The sequence below is a fragment of the Cucurbita pepo genome, chromosome LG08 (genome assembly GCF_002806865.2).
Source record: "Cucurbita pepo subsp. pepo cultivar mu-cu-16 chromosome LG08, ASM280686v2, whole genome shotgun sequence".
NCBI classification, from domain to species: Eukaryota; Viridiplantae; Streptophyta; class Magnoliopsida; order Cucurbitales; family Cucurbitaceae; genus Cucurbita; species Cucurbita pepo.
This window is the reverse complement of record NC_036645.1, coordinates 4,006,517-4,028,654: the sequence shown is the minus strand read 5'-3', so window position 1 is coordinate 4,028,654 and position 22,138 is coordinate 4,006,517. Positions and strand designations below refer to the sequence as shown.

At 37.3% G+C, this 22,138-nt stretch overlaps 2 protein-coding genes across 3 annotated transcripts; both read right to left on the bottom strand.

The window, feature by feature from the left end:
• Positions 1-340: 340 nt before the first annotated feature.
• On the bottom strand, positions 341-2,530 carry LOC111799644 (proline-rich extensin-like protein EPR1). The gene is made up of 2 exons (XM_023683067.1): positions 1,998-2,530; positions 341-911 (listed from the first exon to the last, which is right to left on the bottom strand). The coding sequence occupies exons 1-2, from the start codon at positions 2,490-2,492 to the stop codon at positions 492-494; spliced, it is 915 nt and encodes a 304-aa protein (XP_023538835.1). The 5' UTR covers positions 2,493-2,530; the 3' UTR covers positions 341-491.
• Positions 2,531-4,441: 1,911 nt separating this feature from the next.
• LOC111799750 (leucine-rich repeat extensin-like protein 2) lies at positions 4,442-18,729 on the bottom strand. 2 transcript variants are annotated; one of them, XM_023683210.1, is made up of 3 exons: positions 18,301-18,729; positions 17,687-18,155; positions 4,442-4,571 (listed from the first exon to the last, which is right to left on the bottom strand). In XM_023683210.1, exons 1-3 carry the CDS (start codon positions 18,693-18,695, stop codon positions 4,566-4,568), a joined length of 870 nt encoding a protein of 289 aa, XP_023538978.1. In that variant the 5' UTR covers positions 18,696-18,729; the 3' UTR covers positions 4,442-4,565. The 2 variants fall into 2 exon arrangements, with proteins under 2 accessions (XP_023538978.1, XP_023538977.1); XM_023683209.1 differs by lacking the exon at positions 4,442-4,571 and having other exon boundaries at positions 17,527-18,155.
• Positions 18,730-22,138: the final 3,409 nt, after the last annotated feature.

Sequence of the window (22,138 nt, the reverse complement as noted above, 5' to 3'; positions counted from 1 at the left end):
AGTACTGCTCGTGGGAATCCAAATGGCTTGGTTGTTGCATGCCTTCCTGAGCTCGAATTATTTGCCGGAGAGGATTCTAAAACTTCTGAAATTTTCTTGACAGATCTTAATTCACATAATAATAATAATAGGGTTAGTATTGAATTCGGGACGGAAAAACAAGCAAACAAGGGCCGAACGTCTAACACGCGGAGATTCTACTCCCACGTGTTTGAGGGAGTTATAGAGGTTAGGAAACTAATAAAAAAAAACATTTAATGTAATAATGGTTTGAATGGATAGAATAATCTGAAAATAGGTTTTATTATTAATCACTCTTTTTTTTTTTTTCTTCTTTTTCCAAATGGTTAAAACCATTTGAAAATACATCCCATATGAATGGTGAATATGAATATAAAATGCTTTAATTATTATAATATTGTTGCTTTATTTGATAATTATTTTAGCATATGACACCAAATAAGAGAGTGGTAATGATGAGGTTGGTCCATTCAGTGCCTGGAATCATGAACAGAATCGGCATGGGTGGGCTTCTTGGTGAAAGCAAGGTGCAGGCCTGGATCACGGTGGCTCAAAGACGAATTGTAGAGAATGGAGTTGTTGACACCTTGAAAATTGCTGTTCATGAACGATTTTCCAGGCATGTTGGAGCTTGATTTGTTTGAATCTTTCTCGTTTTCGCTGCTGTAGCTTACGGTTGGCTTTTTCTTGTGGGTTTCTGTGGCATCAGATGATTGAGTGATGTGCATGACGGCGCCTACGTTCTCTCCTTTGATGTTTATAACATCACTTTGCTGCTGATGCGTTTGCTTCTGCTGGGGTTTGCCTGAGCTGTACTCCGATGCTCGGTGGTCGGTTTTCGCAGGCTTCTCGCTAGTCGTCTTCTGGTAAAGCACCGATTTCTGCTGGACCTGTTTAAGAATATAACATCATAACACTAAGACGTTTTTTTTTTTTTTTTTTTGAGATCCTGCATCTGTTAGGAAGGAGAATAAAACATTGTTTATAAGGGTGTGGAAACCTCTGTTAGTAGACACGTTTTAAAAACTTTGAGGGAAAACTTGAAATAAAAAGTTCAAAGAGGACAGTATCTGCTAGCGATGGGTTTGAACTGTTGCAGTTGGTATCAGAGACAGATACCGAGCTATGTGCTAGCGAGGAGGCTGAATCCTAAAGGGGGGTCGACACGAGGCGGTGTGCCAGCAAAGACACCAGGTCCCGTAGGGAGTGGATTGAGAGAGTCTCACATTGATTAGAGAAGGGAACGAGTGCCAGCGAGGATGCTGGGCCCTGAGGAGGGTGGATTGAGATGGTCCCACATCGATTAGAGAAGGGAATGAGTGCTAGCAAGGATGCTGGGCCTTGAAGAGAGTGGATTAGGAGGGTCCCACATCGATTAGAGAAGGAAACGAGTGACAACGAGGATGCTAGGCCCCGAAAGAGAATGGATTGTGAGATCCGACATCGGTTGGGTAGGAGAACAAAACACTCTTGGTGATGTACCAACGAGGACCCTAAACTCCAAAGGGGTTGGACATAAGGCAATGTGCCAGCAAAACACGGGAGATTGAAAGGGGGTGGATTGGGAGGAGTCCCACATCGATTGGAAGGGGGTAGACACGAGACAGTGTGCCAGAAAGAATGTTGAGCATGGAAGGGGATAGATTGGGAGGGTCCCACGTCAATTAAAAAAGTGAACGAATGTTAGCGAGAACACTAGATCACAAAGAAGGTGGATTGTAAGATCGAAAAGAACTAGACTCTTACATTTTTTATATGCATATACATACATACATACATATATATATATATATATATTAATTAATTAAGAAAGTAGAATGTACCATGTCTTGGCAGAAAAAAAGTATAGCTCAATTATTAATTAAGAAACATAAATTTTTGAGTGAAAGGTTAAATTGTTATATTATATTCTTATTAAGAAAAGTGACAAGAATGTATATAAAAATAAATTAAATATAAATTATAATTGAACTAACCTCCGGTGGGCTCCTGGGTCGAACCATAGGCTCAGGTTCATGTCTCTTCTCCAAGCTAGGCAGAGCCAGAGGAGAGAGTGGTGCTTGGAGAGTGGAGGTGGAATATTTATGTTTCGCCGGTGATCGTGGCGGAGAGGTATAGGTAGTTTTGAACGTTTTAGGAGAAGCTAAAGCACTGGTCCGCCGTTCTCCGTCGTAACGGTTATACGTCGGAGGAGGAGATAGTGGCTTGCGGGGCGAAGTGCTGGGGGCAGCCGCCCTATATTTGGGAGAAGTAGGAGGCGAGGGATATTTCCTAACCGGAGATGGGATTCGAGGAGACCTTTCTTTAATAGGAGAAGTTTGAAGAACATTGGCAGTGCGCGGAGGCGGTGGATAAACTTCCGGCTCCGACGCGGCAGCCGGCGGCGGAACATCAAGCCGTGGGGCCGTGCCAGGGCGGGGCAGGGAAGAGAAACGGTTCCATGTTCGACCAAAACGAGGAAGATTTGCCATTACAAAGATTGAAAATTTTTAAAAAATTGGAGAAGAAGAGATGGTTAAAGCTTTGGAGTTTTGTGGGTATTTATAGTTAAACAAAAATTGGAGAAGAAGATGAAGAGAAGTATCAGATTCAAGAAGAGCTACTAACAAAAAAAAAAACTTCAAAAGCAAAGAATAATTATTTTAATGGATTCTCAAGCAATCTAAATATGTTCACAAAACTTCTCCCTTTTTTGTCCCTTCTCGTTCACGCTCCTAAATCTGAATATTGTCTAAACAAATCTCGAGTAACGATTATGAATCGTTGATTGACTTTGTTTATAAATGATTAGACTTTGTCGGATGAAAGTATACAACGTGTTCATCATCAGTTTAGAATTTTTTTTTTTTTTGTTAGAATTACTTTTATGAATTGATCCACGCTGCCCACTAATTTGAGTTGCCATTTCATATAATAAATCATATGTTTGGATCCAATTATATGAGCTCGGTGCACGTGTATTTTCATTTCTTTCTCTCAAAGGAAATAGAGAATCAAAATTTTTTATTACAATAAAGGAAATCAAAATTTGAGAGGTGGAAACATAGAGAATATATAAGGAATCTTTGCCATGAAGATACTAGCTTATTTGTTTTTTTTAAGATTATTTATCATAAAATTCCAAAAGAAATATTTGTTATTGATATGTTTAATTTAGACAAAATTATTATATAATAAGTTTTAAACTTTTTATTTAGATATTATAATTTTAAATTGTTGAATGGAGTTCGAGATGACATCCTCTATCACGTGGTAGCATGTCGTTTCTTCGAGAGACGACATGTTGTCATAGGTTGAAAATTTAATAAAACGATGACACTGTGAGATGGTTGGATCATAAACAAATTGTTCATTGAATGATTAGTTGTATTTAAAGTATAAGATATAAATATAGTGGTAAATCGAACTTATGACTCAGTTGTAATTACGAACAATTCATGAATGATTGAATTCATGCAAAATGGTATGAATCGGCTTATAATTATGATTATATACATAGACACAAGAGTGCAACTCTAGGTCTAACGCCCCTAATTTTTCTTACCCTAAATTAGTAACGTCGCAACATGCATGGTGTAAACACATCGAATTCTCAGTTCAAAACATAAATAAAGATAACATAATTTTTTAACATAAAATAAATTGGAATTAAACACCTATCAATTACTAATTAAATTTAATGTTAGTGCACTATCATATGATCTATCTTGACTTCCTTAGCCTCTCCGGTGTTCACCGTCATTTGGGAGTTTTACCTTCACCTGAAAAATATAAGGGTAGTACGTGACTTGAGTATTTTATGAAATACTCAGTAAGTTAACCCATTGTTGGGGTTAGCAATGCAATCACACACATAACATGATTGAAACATATCTTAAAACTGTCATATGACCTTGGACTCTTTTTAGTTCCAGGCAAGATTGAATGTCTAGTACTTCTCCACACACGGCCCACATACGCGCACATGGACCCACCAGACGGTCTCGTATATGTACCAAATGGCCTTTTCAACGGTAAGATCACTTACCTGATTAACTTAGGTTAGTATCATCAATTTATCCTTAATGAAAGTTTGATTATGTCCATTGAAATTCAAGTCAACCTATATGAGCCCATGACATTGGTTTTATCTTCAAACTTTTTCAAAACTATTTCTCTAATTTATCCTTAATGTGGTAAACTTCATAAAACANGAAAATTACAATACAAGATCAAATTATTCTTTAAACAAAAAAATAATAATAATCTCAATAACTTCTTTCATTATAATATGAAGAAAAGAATCTGAAATAATCCTATTTANCACGAGAGTTTTTGCATGAGTAAAGTCTTGGAATGTTTATATATATTTATACGGAATATAATAAATTTAAACGAAATATAAAAGAATATAGAAATTAAGAAATTAAAGACTATAGCATTAAAAGATGAAATAAATATTGAACTTGTGTCATATATTTTTATTCATATCGATTATAACCTTAAATAAGAGTCCAAGTAAATGGCTTATTTCTTATAGTTAAGTACTTCACCAGCCATTATCTCTATGCCTTGTAACTCTTACGCCCATCAACAGCGGCTCCGTCGCCGTCNATTAATTGGAACAAGGAATAATCTTCTATCCTTTAAACGACATGCAAGTTATTCACTTCAAATAAAAGAGTGAAAATAACATTTTTCAAATTTATTATTTTATTATTATTTTTAAGTTAACATTTCAAATCGTACATTTTCAACCGTGCAGCGTCGTGATCNATTAAAATTAATTAAGCCTAATTATTAAGTTTATTTTAGGTAATTTAATACCCTCGTTGAGTGGTGGTCCCATTAACGGCGGTGAAATGGGTAGGCGGCAGAGCGAGAGGTGGCGGTGGCGGCGGCGATGTTCGCAGCGACCTTGACGGGGACTGAAGTGGGGATGTTTGGCTTAACCTGTCGGGATATTTGTTTGCAGGCGAAACCGGAGGCGATAGTTCGTCCTTGGGCGGCGGTGGGCTGGGCACACGTGTGACGGAAGGTCCATATTTTGGCGACGCAATGGGTGACGTGGGTTTCTCCGCAGGTTGAAGACTCTGGCTCCTCTTATAAAACGGCTGAGTTTCAGGCTTGAGTTGTGCAGCAGGCAGTGTGGTAGGGAGAACTGGCGGCGCCGCCATGGAAGGACGTTGTCGTGAGAGGCCAAAGCGAGGAAAATTTGACATATTGTTTTGGTAGCTAAGAAAATGAAAATCCAAATAAAATATGAAATATAATGAAAAGCCTTGTCTTTCTAATTTATTTATATTGTGGGAAATTAGAAAATTATAATAGAAGATCAAATTATTCTTTAAAAAATAATAATAAAAATCTCAATAACTTCTTTAATTATAATATGCTGTTGGGAAAAATATGAAGAAAAGAATCTGAAATAATCCTATTTATTAATTTTGTATTCATATATTTTCTTTTTCCTTAAACTACAAATTTAATTTTTTAAAAAATTCATTTTGGTATTTAATTTAACGATGCATTTCAAATCATTACAATTATATTTGTTTTCATATTTAAGAAAAATAAGAATAAAAATATGTTCTTAAAGTTTATGAATGGATTAAAGTTGGCCACCCTTCATTGGAACAAGGAATAATCTTCTATCCTTTGAACAAAATGCAAGTTATTCACGAGTGAAAATAACATTTTTCAAATTTATTATTTTATTATTGTTTTTAAGCTAACAACATTTACCGTTGATCTTGACATGCTTATGACAAGTCTTGAGAAGAACCCAAACTCCGTATTCATTTTTCGTCTAGCTTTATAGCTTTGTTGGACCTTGGATGAGATTTGTCTTTGTCAACCAAACACAACTTGTGCACAATCCAAACTTGTTCGGCTACACACGTCGCCTATGCATGCTATGTTCAATCATTTGCAACCCGACCAACTTGCCTCTGTACTAGGCCAAGTCATTCGTTTCGACCTTGCTTCTACACGAAACCAAGGTCTCTCAACGCATCATCACATCACAGCATCATTTAGGTTTTCAATCAACACGACCATCATGTCTCAATTGTTGGGATTTTTGCCTTAAAGCCTCGTGATTAATTATTTAGGTTTTAACAATAATTTATATTATTTTATTTGTAATTTAATTGTTATNTCTTAACATGCTTATGAGAAGAACCCAAATTACGTATTCATTTTTCGTCGAACTTATATGGCTTCGTCAAACCTTAGACGAGGTTTGTTTTTGCCAACCAAACACAACTTGTGCACAATCCAAACTTGTTCGGCCACACACACCGCCTATGCATGCTATGTTCAATCATTTGCAACCCGACCGACTTGCCTCTACACTAGGCCAAGTCATTCGTTTTGACCTTGTCTTTATTTGAGGTCAAAGTCTCTCAATGCAACATCGTATCTCAACATGATTTAGGTTTCCAATCAACATGACCATCATATCTTAATGACATCCGGAGTGTATATGTCTAAACCATTTGATTTTTTTTCTTTTTAGTTTAATAATGTAAAAGTAGGAATTCAAACATCAAGATTTTTAATTGACGATACATATAATGTTTAACATTTGAACGGAAATTAATTAAAATTAAATATTGACCCATCATAATAGAGAAAAAAAGGAATACACAAATAAATTTAGCAATTGATTCCATCAATTTTTTTTTTTTTTTTTTTTTTTTTTTTTTTTTTTTTTTTTTTTTTTTTTTTTTTTTTTTTTTTTTTTAGCTTCTCGACCGTCTTGTTGTACACAATGCTTTTCTTCTCTACCTCGGGCTGAATTCTGTTATTGATCATATAAATAAATATTTCTTTTAAATAAATCAAATATCTTGTATCAATTTATTGCTCTAAATTAAAATTAATTAAGCCTAATTATTAAGTTTATTTTAGGTAATTTAATACCCTCGTTGAGTGGTGGTCCCATTAACGGCGGTGAAATGGGTAGGCGGCAGAGCGAGAGGTGGCGGTGGCGGCGGCGATGTTCGCAGCGACCTTGACGGGGACTGAAGTGGGGATGTTTGGCTTAACCTGTCGGGATATTTCTTTGCAGGCGAAACCGGAGGCGATAGTTCGTCCATCGCCGGCGGCGGGCTGGGCACGCGTGTGACGGAAGATCCATATTTTGGCGACGCAATGGGTGACGTGGGTTTCTCCTCAGGAGAAGTTAGCCAGCGGGGGGGTGATTTCAAAGGAGAAGCCGGCTCCGCCGCCCGCCTAATCCTCTTCCCCTCAGCCGGTACGACTTTTGGAGGTTCAAGAGGATCGAGTTGTGCAGCAGGCAGTGAGGTAGGAAGAACTGGCGGCGCCATCACGGAAGGACGTTGTCGTGAACGGCCAAAGCGAGGAAAATTTGACATAATGTTTTGGTAGCTAACAAAATGAAAATCCAAATAAAATGTGAAATATAATGAAAAGCCTTGTCTTTCTAATTTATTTATATTGTGGGAACTTTGAAAATTACAATACAAGATCAAATTATTCTTTAAACAAAAAAATAATAATAATCTCAATAANCAACTTTTTGTGGGAAATACTGGCATAGATCAATAGAGAAGAGATTTACAAAACACTAGGTAAACTACTCCTTTGTGTTGCTTGGGATTTATTGGGTTGATGAACTAAGTAAGGGGAGGTTATTTAAAATGGATGATAATCAATTTCTAAAATTTCTAACGTTTTTAATAGATATCTAAATCATTTACCTAAATTTATTCCTAAAATCCCTAAATTATTTTCCTAAATTTATTCCTAAAATCCTAAATAATTTTTTTTTAAGATAAATATAGTCTTGGGCTTAACCCTAATGGGTCAGTGATGATATTTTAACACTCCTTTCATCACTAGTCCTCATTCGCTGCACCACAGCGAAAGCTCTCATGTGTGCAAGTATTCAGCTTTTTTTGTAAACAAGTCTACCACTTGGTCATCCATATTCTTCCTTCAAGATTGTCTCTAATAAAATGACAGTGCACCTCCACATGCTTTGTTCTACCATGAAACATCAAATTTNCTCATCACTAGTCCTCATTCGCTGCACCACAGCGAAAGCTCTCATGTGCTTTTTTGTAAACAAGTCTACCACTTGGTCATCCATATTCTTCCTTCAAGATTGTCTCTAATAAAATGACAGTGCACCTCCACATGCTTTGTTCTACCATGAAACATCAAATTTACTATTAGACGAATCATAAATTGGTTGTCGCATTGAAGTGGTATCGAATAGTCAACTTTCTGGTGTCAATCTTTCATCAGAAGTTTCAGCCATGTACATTCCTGAGCTGCTCTCGCCGCTGCTATATACTTTGCTTCTTTAGTTGACAATGATTCAGCTGGTTGTCTTTTGTTACACCAAGAAATTGTTCTCGAACTGAGCTTGAACACATACCCAGTGCTTGATCTTCGAGTATCGTGATATCGTTTGACATATCTCAAGGTCTGTCAGGCCGCATCCAAATGAGGCTTCTTTAGACTTCGCATATACTGATTAATGACTCCAACTTCATCTTCGAATCCATTTGGTTGGTTCATTTAGATCTCCTGGTCCAACTCTCCATGCAAGAAAATATTCTTCATATCCATCTGCCAAAATTTTCAATCTTTATTAACAAGTGTTGGAGGAATCTATACGATAGTGATCTTCGCCACTGGACTAAACGTTTCATCATAGTCTAGTCCATATTGTTGACAACCTCGAGCTACAGGTTGAGTCTTGTATCTTTCGATTGATCCATCCGAGAGACACATTATTTCGTAAGTCCACTTGCAAGAGATAAGTTTGGTATCTCTTGGTCTTGACACTAATTCCTAAGTTTCATTTTGTTCCAGGGCTGTAATTTCTTCCTCCATCGCTTTCTGCAAAGCTGAGTTTTGTGATGCTTCTTCATATGTCTCCGGCTCATTAACTTTGTCTTCTATTGCGTTGGCATACTCTGGATTTGGCTTTAGGAGTATTTCTGAATGTATGAGTTGTTGAGATATCATTTTATTTTCACTGGGTTCGCTTGGTTGAGTCACTTCTTGTTGGAAAATAAACTTAAATGTTTTTTGTTTTTTTTTTTTAATATAGTCAAAACGATTTAATGATGAGGGCATAATTATCTCCGGTAGCAAATAGGGGAGAAATTTACTGAAGGGAAAGTAAATGGGTGAAAGATCGTGGGTAGTTAAAGCCAAATTTGGCTTAAAGAAATGCTATAAAGGGCTCATGTATTCAATGTAATTGTGCAGAGAATAACAACAAGAAGGAGAAGAAAAACATTTACTGTCTGAGTTAGTGTGTAATCTCTCTCCCCTTGCGTCACCTCCTTTAGTTATCTAANTCATGGCGAATCAGTTAAATCGGAACTAAGAAATGTTACCCGAGACGCGGGTTGTGGAGAAAATCCTGAGGTCATTAACAGACAACTTCGAAAATGTTGTTTGTGCCATAGAGGAATCGAAGAACCTGACGAAGTTCACAGCCGATGAGCTTGCCGATTCTCTAGAGGCACACGAGCAACGTAAGAAAAAGGAGGAACCACTCGATCAAGCACTTCAGACGAAGGCAACAATAAAGGATGGAAAAGTNTCACCTCCTTTAGTTATCTAAACGAGTTAGATTCAGAGCGAGCGTTTTATTTCGAGGTTGGTATCGGAGCAATTTTAGCTTATTTCTACAAATTGGTATCAGAGCGATTTCAGTTCTAACAAATTGGTATCAGAGCCGATGGCGAACATGATGGGACAAATGCCGCTACCACGATTGACAAGGACGAACTACGAGAATTTGTGTAACGCCCCTAATTTTCTTTAGCCTAATTAGTGACGTCACCCATGCATACTTATCTCATTAAGCGGAAGCTCATCATAAATAACCTTGAAATAGTCTTTCATAAAAATTCATGAATCCAAAACAAAACCTAAACTCCGAAAATAAACCTTCAATACTGAATTCAAAATAAATCCAAATAAAACGATACTCAATCCTATAACTTAAAACAGTCTAATAAAAGTAAACTCCTAAAAATATCCCGTCTCCAACTTCCATGGTGGCCTCAGCTCCGCCGTCAACCGTACATTGGCGCCTTGCCTTTACCTGAAAAATGTAGGTAGCACGTGGCTTGAGTATTTTATGAAATACTCAGTAAGTCACCCCGCTGTTGGGGTTAGGAATGCAAACACATGCAACATATGAGCGGGACCTAACTTTTCATAAACTTTTCATAGCCTTGGGCACTTTTCTATTCCGGGTAGGGTTGGATGTGTGGTACTCCTTCACACATGGCCCATGTACGTGTACATGAACCCACCAGGCGGGCTCTTATACATACCCCCTGGGCCTGACTTGGTCGGGCACAACGTGTTACACATAGCCGGACACCATAGAACAGAAAAGGGCCCGCATGATATTATGGCGAACATAAATATCGTATTTCATTCTTTTGTATCATAAAGGGGAAGAATCCCGATGCACGTGACATACATATATGCATGAGGTCCCTTAACATATTTAACATGGCATTACATAAGCAGTGCTAACATCGCATTTACGTTTCTTACATCACATGGCATCTCACATGACTTACATTACATGGCATATTACATAAACATTGCAGTTGCATAAACATCTCATGACATGACTCGATAACTCTACGTGTATCTATAACATCAATCAACATATTCATGGCATACAATACTAACATCTCATTCATGACATAACATAAACAGTCAACAGTCAACACAAGTTCATACATCACATAACATACACAATCTACGGTCAACACAATCTATACATCACATAATCATATCACATAAAATATGGTGCATGCAGGGGCCACAGGGCACGCACCATCATACAACACGTAGAAAGCTAACTCCAACAGTAAGGTCACTTACCTCGATGGTCTTGGTTGAAGTCACTCACAACGAGCTAATCCCAGCGGTTAAATATGTCCTATGATAACCACATAAAAATTTAGAACCTTTCATAAGGTACCCTAGCTAAACCTCATGCTATTTATCAAATAAACCCTTGACCTAATCTGTCTTTAACGTTTAGGAGCCATACTGACCTCGGATGGTAAAAATAAGGGCAGAAACGACTTCGGAAGGGCCAAAAATCTTGGAATCGATATATTATAGTGATACCGATTCACCAAGCTGAGCTGCCGAGCCGACCAATTAAGCCGCCAAGCTGAGCTGCGGGATTTGACAGAGCCGAGCCGCGGGTTTTGACGGAGCCGAGCTGCCGTACACGTCAAGCCGAGCCGAGAGCACGCGTGCGGAGCCAAGACCAAGGCTGCAGCGTGCGTCCGCGTTGGGCCGAAACGCACAGGGCCCACGCTCGTTCCGTGGGCTGGTCCAGAGGCCAAACGTGAACCCGACCCGTTTTCCTTCGTCTTCCTTACCCGAAATCTTGCGAAAACCCTAATCGTCGATGCGCCGCCAACGACGACGTCACAACCCCGATTCCGACGATGCGACGACACCCCTCGCCTATTCCGACCGACGCGCAACAATATTCAACACCAATAGCCTCGGTCGCTTCTCCCTCCGGCCACTCACCGAAGAAAATTCAGCAAACCACCTCACACGTTTTTTCCTGGCTAACCCTCTCGATTTTTCCGTACTCTCAGACACCCTCGAAAATCCTAAACGTTTGGAGAGCAAAAGTTGTTTCCAAGGAAGGAGGAGAGTTGTATATGAGAATATAAAAGGTCTTTATGACTTTTCTTTTAAGGTAGTAATTTCCTTGCTAGAAATCATATCTCTTTTCCAGCGACAATAAATGCAGCATAATATCTTCTCGTTTTGGCAGCAAAAATAAAATCTTAGCATAAAATCTAAAATAAATAAAACAAAAATTTGAATCCTTACAATTGGAGCATCAAAATGAAAGCTCTTCTCGGTTCGCAAGACGCATGGGAGGTGGTCGAAGACGGTTTCGAAGAACCGTTTGATACCACGGGTTACACGGTGGTGCAAAATAAGGCTCTAAAGGAATTACGGTCAAAGAATAAGGCAGCACTATACATGCTGTTCCGAGCTGTTGACGAGTCGGGCTTTGAGAAGATTGCAAGGGCAACTACTTCACAAGAAGCGTGGGACACTTTAGAAAAGGTGTTCAAAGGAACCGACCGAGTCAAGCAGGTGCGTCTCCAGACTCTGCATGGCGAGTTGGAGAGCATGAAGATGAAGGAGTCAGAAAATGTATCTGACTACATTACTCGTGTACAGATCATGGCGAATCAGTTAAATCGGAACTAAGAAATGTTACCCGAGACGCGGGTTGTGGAGAAAATCCTGAGGTCATTAACAGACAACTTCGAAAATGTTGTTTGTGCCATAGAGGAATCGAAGAACCTGACGAAGTTCACAGCCGATGAGCTTGCCGATTCTCTAGAGGCACACGAGCAACGTAAGAAAAAGGAGGAACCACTCGATCAAGCACTTCAGACGAAGGCAACAATAAAGGATGGAAAAGTTCTCTACTCACAAAATTTTCGAGGTAGAGACAGTGGAAGCCGCTGGAATGGTCGGGGTGGTCAAGGCAATAGTCACGAAGAAAACTACCAGGAGAAAAGACTATCGAGTCAAGAAAATTGGCGTGGAAGAGGAGGTATTCAAAGGCGCGATCAAGGATACAATCCCTGATGGTGTTAATATAACACATGCGGAAGCAATTTGGATNTACAAATTGGTATCAGAGCGATTTCAGTTCTAACAAATTGGTATCAGAGCCGATGGCGAACATGATGGGACAAATGCCGCTACCACGATTGACAAGGACGAACTACGAGAATTTGTGTAACGCCCCTAATTTTCTTTAGCCTAATTAGTGACGTCACCCATGCATACTTATCTCATTAAGCGGAAGCTCATCATAAATAACCTTGAAATAGTCTTTCATAAAAATTCATGAATCCAAAACAAAACCTAAACTCCGAAAATAAACCTTCAATACTGAATTCAAAATAAATCCAAATAAAACGATACTCAATCCTATAACTTAAAACAGTCTAATAAAAGTAAACTCCTAAAAATATCCCGTCTCCAACTTCCATGGTGGCCTCAGCTCCGCCGTCAACCGTACATTGGCAGATTTTTTCATTAAATGAAGTCAACATTTTGACTTTCTTCATTTTAATTCAACAATTAATTTGAATAATGAATTTCAAATTAAAGTAACATTAAATGATTAATTAAATTATTTAATTAATATTTAATATTAATTCAAATGCCAATCCTTCTGACACATAATTGATTAAGATATTTAAATCTTATTTAAATATTCAGATTCTCTCTTTTTGTTTAATTCGTAAATTCCCTAATTTACTACAGAAATTTATTGAAGGGAAAGTAAATGGGTGAAAAATTTTGGGTAGTTAAACCCAAATTTGAACTCAGGAAATGCTATAAAAAGACCTCATGTATTCAATGTAATTGTGCAGGGAGAAATAACAACAAGAAAGAGAAGAAAAACATTTACTGTCTGAGTTAGTGTGTAATCTCTCTCCCCTTGCGACACCTCCTTTAGTTATTTAAACGAGTTAGACTCAGAGCGAGCGTTTTATTTCGAGGTTGGTATCGGAGCAATGTTAACTTATTTCTACAAATTGGTATTAGAGCGATTCAGTTCTAACACTTCTTGCTCACCAACACTAGTGTCACTTGAATCTTCAGGCACATCAACACTTAATCTAATGTGTACAGTTTGCTCCCCCATCTTCCGTGGAAGAATCTCTTCAGTTTGCTCTCCCGTCAAAAGAATTTCTTCAATTTGCTCAAGGGCTGGTAATACTTTCTTCTCTGAGGGTCACCCCTCTTCCATTACACCACTTTGATATTCAATCATGTGGTTTGAGTATCCTGAATCAATGATTTAATCATTTTCATAATCGATATGGTCTCCCATCATAGCCATGAGAGCTAGCTCATCTTCTTCTATGATATGCATGTTAGAATCGCACAACAACGCACACACTTGATCTAGATGAACACAGAGAACAAGATAAAGAAAGTGCAAGGAGAACTCTGGCTAAAGGATTTATATTGATGACTTCAAGTATGTATTAAGAGAGAATACAGATAATACAGAAAGTACATTTTCAAAGCTCTGCCGAGGGATATATATATGGTTTAGCTTACTATATTTAGCTTTACCAGATATAATCATCTATTATATATAACTATTTACCATATAGAGCTTTACCCGATATAGCTTTTTACTATACATAGCTATTTACTATTTANTTTTAAGGTAGTAATTTCCTTGCTAGAAATCATATCTCTTTTCCAGCGACAATAAATGCAGCATAATATCTTCTCGTTTTGGCAGCAAAAATAAAATCTTAGCATAAAATCTAAAATAAATAAAACAAAAATTTGAATCCTTACAATTGGAGCATCAAAATGAAAGCTCTTCTCGGTTCGCAAGACGCATGGGAGGTGGTCGAAGACGGTTTCGAAGAACCGTTTGATACCNGAATAGTATCGCCTTCCGTGTTTTATCTTTAAATGATAGACTGGGTTTCTCACCAACTGTATGACACTCTAACTATCTCTATAAAGAATCTTTTCGTGCTGCTTCTTGCCCAATTCTTCCAGATAGTCAGTCATCCATATCGTCTTCTTTCCAGCTTCAGCTATTGCCACGTACTCATCCTCAGTATAATGCATTTTTGAAGCCTAGACGTCCCATCATTCTTGGCTTGCTCCCACTTGGTTGTATCCTCTAACTGTAGGGCCTCCTCAAAGGGTTGTGTTTCCCTTTCATCAGCAACAAATAGTGTAATGAAGGTACATACATATCTAGTACTCTGATAGTATTGGATGATCTTCTCAACACCGGTTCAGGTGTCACTTGCTCCACTGTTGATTCCTCTGTAGTAGTATTAGGAGTTTCATGAGTATCTGCTACAACATCACTAGGTAAGTTTTCTTGCAACTCAAGCTCAACTCCCACTTGCTTCGGGGTCTTGGAACCTTGCTCCACATCTGGTTCCTCAGCAGTAGTCTCAGGAGTTTCATGAGTATTTGCTACAACATCACTAGGTGAGTTTTCCTGCAACTCAAGCTCAACTCCCACTTGCTTCGTGGTTTTGGAACCTTGCTTCACCTCTGGTTCATCAGTAATAGTCTTAGAAGTTTCATGAGTATCTACTACAACATCACTAGGTGAGTTTCCCTGCAACTCAAGCTCAACAATCACTTGCTTCGTGGTCTTGGAACGTTGCTCCACATCTGGTTCCATTTCCAACCGCACTTTCTTCAATTCTGTGGCAGTCCTTGTGAAACTAACTCGTTTCTGCTTGCTCATAACATAGTTCTCACAATGACCCACATCAACAGATTTCAGACCTTCTAAAACTCCTTTCGCAGCCAGCGTCTTCATTCCTTTCACGCTCATATGTCCAAGTCTATTGTGCCATAGACTTGAATTTGAAGCACTCTGAGCAACAGCAGCTATGTTCATACACCCTGCAGTGGTGTATAAGGTTCTAGATTTTGAAACACGTGCTACCACCGTAGCACGCTTCATAATCTTCTACGAACTCTTCCCTAACTTTGTTGCATAACCTATGCTGTCCAACTGACCAATAGAGATCAGGTTCTTCTTGAGACAAGGAATATATCTGACATCTTTTAATGTCCATTGATTTCATGTCGAAGTTTGTATGCAAACATCCCCTTTTCCTTTAATCTCCAAATCTTTGTTGTTGGCAAGATACCCTTCTCGAAATTTTCAGACTTGAAATTCCGGAACAACTCTTTATTTGAAGAAGAATGAAAAGATGCATCTGAATCCAAAATCTAGGATTCAATCGAATTGTCCACGCTGAGGACTAGAGCATCCCCAATGTCTTCTGCTGAATTTATAGAATCATCATCATCTCCAGATTTGTGATTATGCTTCCTCTTTGGTCTTGTACAACATGTCCGAAAGTGACCTTTTTCTCCACAATTTCAACAAGTTACGTTTGGTCTATTTGGAATTTTTCTCGGTTCTTTGATTTTGATCGCCCTTTGTTTGGGCCCTTCGATTTACTTCTTCCCCGTTGGTCAAGACTGAGAGAACTACCAGATGAATTTCTAATTTCTTCAAACTTCAATTTATCAGATCCTCGGGAACTGCTGATTGCGACAACAACAGTATCCCACAACTTGGGTAAAGATGACATCAAAATCAATGCTTTAATTTCATCTTCGAAATTAATTTCCACCGAACTCAGTTGACTTACGATAATATTGAATTCATTTATATGATCAACAACAGATCCACCTTCAGACATCTGTAGATTGAACAATCTCCGCATCAAATACACCTTGTTCATAGCCGACGGTTTTTCGTACATATTCGACAGCGCCTTCAACAGATCTGAATGGAGTTTTAAACTTATAATAAGTTTTAAACTTTTTATTTAGATATTATAATTTTAAGTTGTTGAATGGAGTTCGAGATGACATCCTCTATCACGTGGTAGCATGTCGTTTCTTCGAGAGACGACATGTTGTCATAGGTTGAAAATTTAATAAAACGATTGTGTATAGGTTGTCTCTTGAAAAGATGACACTGAGAGATGGTTGGATCATAAACAAATTGTTCATTGAATGATTAGTTGTATTTAAAGTATAAGATATAAATATAGTGGTAAATCGAACTTATGACTCAGTTGTAATTACGATCAAATCATGAACGATTGAATTCATGCAAAATGGTATGAATCGGCTTATAATTATGATTATATACATAGACACAACTTATTATATGGTGCATAAGAGTGCAACTCTAGGTCTAACGCCCCTAATTTTTCTTACCCTAAATTAGTAACGTTGCAACATGCATGGTGTAAACACATATCGAATTCTCAGTTCAAAACATAAATAAAGATAACATAATTTTTAACATAAAATAAATTGGAATTAAACACCTATCAATTACTAATTAAATTTAATGTTAGTGCACTATCATATGATCTATCTTGACTTCCTTAGCCTCTCCGGTGTTCACCGTCATTTGGGAGTTTTACCTTTTATCTGAAAAATATAAAAATAGCACGTGACTTGAGTATTTTATGACACTAAGTCACCCTATTGTTAGGGTCAATAATGCAATCACACACATAACATGATTGAGACATATCTTAAAACTGTCACAGTATTTCTCCACACATGGACCTACTAGATGGGCTCGTATAAGTACCAGACGACTTTTTCAACATTAAGGTCACTTACTTGATTAGCTTAGGTCAATGTTATCAATTTATCCTTAGTGAAAGTTTGATTCTGTCATTTCAAATTCAAGTCAACCTATATGAACCTATGACATCACTTTTATGTTTGAACTTCTGCAAAACTATTTCTCTAATTTACAATAGTTCATGTGTCAAACTTTATAAAACATTAGTAAAGTCTTGGAATGTTTATATATATTTATACAATATTCAATATCCAAAAATGAATATAATAAATTTAAATGAATTATAAAAGAATATAGAAATTAAGAAATTAAAGACTATAGCATTCAAAGATCAAATAAATATTGAATTTATATTTTTATTGATATCGATTATAATCTTAAGTAAGAGTCCAAGTAAATGGCTTTTCTTCTTTTTTTTTTTAAACGCCAAGTAAATGGCTTATTTCTTATAATTAAATACTTCACAAGCCATCATCTCTATTCCTTGTAACTCTTACGCCCATCAACAGCGGCTCCGTCGCCGTCCGCCGCATCGGCAAACTTAAGATGCAGGCCGGGATCACGGTGGCTACACGACGAGTCGTACAGAACAGAATTGTTTACACTCTGAAAATTGCTATTCATAAATGCAGTCATCGGCACTTTCTTCTCTTTCTTTTCCTTCTTTTCCTTCTTTTTCTTCTCCTCCTTTTTCTTCTCCTCATTTCCATCCCGGCCGACGTCGCCGCCTTCTGTTTCGTTCTTTCTTACGGTTTCTCCGCCCAAACGGTGGCCGACTGACGACTTATCTATTTCCATGACTGCGCCGACATTATGTCCGGCGAGGTTTATAGACTCCGCTGCCTTCTGCTTTTCGTGTGGCTTTCCCGAGCCATACTCCGACGGCCGGTCAACCGGCTTCTCGACCGTCTTGTTGTACACAATGCTTTTCTTCTCTACCTCGGGCTGAATTCTGTTATTGATCATATAAATAAATATTTCTTTTAAATAAATCAAATATCTTGTATCAATTTATTGCTCTAATTTCAAACATAAATGGTTTGAAATTAAAATTAATTAAGCTTAATTATTAAGTTTTTTTTTAGGTAATTTAATACCCTCGTTGAGTGGTGGTCCCATTAACGGCGGTGAAATGGGTAGGCGGCAGAGCGAGAGGTGGCGGTGGCGGCGGCGATGTTCGCAGCGACCTTGACGGGGACTGAAGTGGGGATGTTTGGCTTAACCTGTCGGGATATTTGTTTGCAGGCGAAACCGGAGGCGATAGTTCGTCCTTGGGCGGCGGTGGGCTGGGCACACGTGTGACGGAAGGTCCATATTTTGGCGACGCAATGGGTGACGTGGGTTTCTCCGCAGGTTGAAGACTCTGGCTCCTCTTATAAAACGGCTGAGTTTCAGGCTTGAGTTGTGCAGCAGGCAGTGTGGTAGGGAGAACTGGCGGCGCCGCCATGGAAGGACGTTGTCGTGAGAGGCCAAAGCGAGGAAAATTTGACATATTGTTTTGGTAGCTAAGAAAATGAAAATCCAAATAAAATATGAAATATAATGAAAAGCCTTGTCTTTCTAATTTATTTATATTGTGGGAAATTAGAAAATTATAATAGAAGATCAAATTATTCTTTAAAAAATAATAATAAAAATCTCAATAACTTCTTTAATTATAATATGCTGTTGGGAAAAATATGAAGAAAAGAATCTGAAATAATCCTATTTATTAATTTTGTATTCATATATTTTCTTTTTCCTTAAACTACAAATTTAATTTTTTAAAAAATTCATTTTGGTATTTAATTTAACGATGCATTTCAAATCATTACAATTATATTTGTTTTCATATTTAAGAAAAATAAGAATAAAAATATGTTCTTAAAGTTTATGAATGGATTAAAGTTGGCCACCCTTCATTGGAACAAGGAATAATCTTCTATCCTTTGAACAAAATGCAAGTTATTCACGAGTGAAAATAACATTTTTCAAATTTATTATTTTATTATTGTTTTTAAGCTAACAACATTTACCGTTGATCTTGACATGCTTATGACAAGTCTTGAGAAGAACCCAAACTCCGTATTCATTTTTCGTCTAGCTTTATAGCTTCGTTGGACCTTGGATGAGGTTTGTCTTTGTCAACCAAACACAACTTGTGCACAATCCAAACTTGTTCGGCTACACACGTCGCCTATGCATGCTNAGTCTTGAGAAGAACCCAAACTCCGTATTCATTTTTCGTCTAGCTTTATAGCTTTGTTGGACCTTGGATGAGATTTGTCTTTGTCAACCAAACACAACTTGTGCACAATCCAAACTTGTTCGGCTACACACGTCGCCTATGCATGCTATGTTCAATCATTCGCAACCCGACCAATTTGCCTCTGCACTAGGCCAAGTCATTCGTTTCGACCTTGCTTCTACACGAAACNCTTGTTCGGCTACACACGTCGCCTATGCATGCTATGTTCAATCATTTGCAACCCGACCAACTTGCCTCTGTACTAGGCCAAGTCATTCGTTTCGACCTTGCTTCTACACGAAACCAAGGTCTCTCAACGCATCATCACATCACAGCATCATTTAGGTTTTCAATCAACACGACCATCATGTCTCAATTGTTGGGATTTTTGCCTTAAAGCCTCGTGATTAATTATTTAGGTTTTAACAATAATTTATATTATTTTATTTGTAATTTAATTGTTATCCCTCGTATGAAAATCTAAGGTTATTAATGTAATCTTGAACAGTATGTGGTTGACATACAAGAGGATCGTGTTCAAGTAATAACCTAAAGAGTCTATAGTATATTGATAAGGTTGGGTGCCTTATCCTAGTAACACTATTGATATGGCCCACTTTGTAATCGTTACAAATGATTTGATCCAAATCATTCATGTGAAAACATGTAAGTGTGGGTATCCTATACAATGAGTTTGTATAAGACTGGATCAAGAAATATTTAATTTCTCTTTATAAATCCATTAATTAAGAAAATTAATATTTCACATGATGATCATATGCGACTCGATCTTAATCTTGAGTGAGTTATGAACTCCTGCCTGTGAGGGCTTGTCCTTTAATTTACATGGGTGAGAATGGCTCTTTTAGCCGATTCAATATACCTACCATTTTGGGACTTGACCAAATAAGGAGTTGGAACATGATATCATGAGATGAAATTTTCTTTCCATATATGTAAAGTAGATGAGTTGTTCTCTTAAATACTGATTTAGAGACTTGAACAATGGGGGCCCACCTCTCATTGGTCTGAGAGAGACTTGGTTTATGATTGGAACATAAACAAATTGTTCATTAGAGAATCAGTGGTACTTAAGGTGAAAGATGCAATTATAGGGTAAAACGGACTTTTGACCCAACTGTAATTATGAACAACTCGTGATGGATCGACTTGCTTGTAATAGTTATATTAATGGACATAACTTGTCCTATGGTGCATAAGAGTGCAACTCTAGGTCTATAGTGGAGTGGCCTATAGTTAATAAATTTTAAATAAAATTGACTATAAGCAAACTTCTAAGGAAGATTCTGACCAGGCTGAGGTATTTAAGTTGACAGAAATGGAACACCTCTAACTCATAACTGACCTTGAAGTTGAATTAGTCAAATTTTATTCAATTTCATTAAGCATGCTCATAATGTGATTAGTTTTTTTTTTTTTTTAATAGTTTAAAAACGGGTGGTAATTCACGTTAAAAACAATCCAACCAACGTAAGGGTTATGAAAGGGTAGATTGGAAACTTAGAATGAGATTAGCCTAGAAAACCTTGTTTCAAAATATTTAGTGGGAGAACGACGTCTTCAAGATATAAAGATATTAAAGACACATATCAGAATATCCTACGTTCTCTACTATTGATTCACACCGTGAGATTCATGTGTGGCCTTGTGGCGGCTTTTAGACCGTCCTCCTACGGAAGATGTTTGCATGAGTCAATATCAAGGTGAATATCTTGAGAAAGTATTTATAGTAAGTGGGAGAAGGAAATGTGTCAACATATCCTATGGTCTCCATCATTGATTCATAACGTGAGATCCATGCGGGGCCTCGTGACAGCTATTGAACCGTCCCCCAACGAAAGGTATTTGCATGGGTCAATATCAGGGTGAACTCTTGAGAAGGATAAGATAGTAATTTTATTTCCAATACTTGACCTACCCTACGGCAACACTTGTTGGGATAAAATTACAAGATCTAAAATGATGGGTTACATTTACAAATAGATCATTAAGGTTGTTAATGATGTTTTTGATCGAACTAATGGTAACTAAATATTATAGGAATAAGAGTTGTTCTAGTATAATGTTTGGTTGAGATTGTCTCAGTTAAGTGAAGGAACACTTAACCTACCCTAGAGCGGCACTTGGTCTAAATCACTAAAGTACCATAACATTAGAAATGGTTCAAATATTATAATATTTTACATATTTCAAATATTAGGTTTAAGATCTGTCATTATTTAATTTTCACTACTATAACTTATATTAAGAGATTCTTTCGATAATTATCTAAATTTAGCTTCCTTCGACTTGAACATCTCATATGTTTTTGTCATTTTCTTATCTTTTAGTCATGACATCCAACATGTCAACTAGAAGATATGAACAAAGCTNAAGACAAATTGTTTTCTCCAAAAGAAACGTTAGAGGTAATTACTTTGCATGTCTTTAGATCTCACTTTTCATGCAAGATAATCATTGGGCTTTTATTAAATAAGGCTGTAAGACCAAAGAGCGTTTTGGGCTTATGCATTATGACCCAAGTGGTCTGATGAATGCAAAAGTCAAATAACATTAATAATATTTTATCAGTCTATTAGTATACTTACCAAATGTAACTTACTCTATTTTTTTTTTTTTTANTAGTTTCTAACTAGACAGTTATGGTAAGGGAAAGTAAATTTGATTTACTAGATTTTTGTGGAGAA

Coding starts and splice junctions, on each gene's coding strand:
- LOC111799644 (XM_023683067.1), bottom strand. CDS start 2,492: ATGGCAAATCTTCCTCGTTTTGGTCGAACATGGAACCGTTTCTCTTCC. Junction 912..1,997: donor GACCCAGGAGCCCACCGGAG/GTTAGTTCAATT, acceptor ATTCTTAAACAG/GTCCAGCAGAAATCGGTGCT.
- LOC111799750 (XM_023683210.1), bottom strand. CDS start 18,695: ATGTCAAATTTTCCTCGCTTTGGCCTCTCACGACAACGTCCTTCCATG. Junction 18,156..18,300: donor GGGACCACCACTCAACGAGG/GTATTAAATTAC, acceptor GATCAATAACAG/AATTCAGCCCGAGGTAGAGA.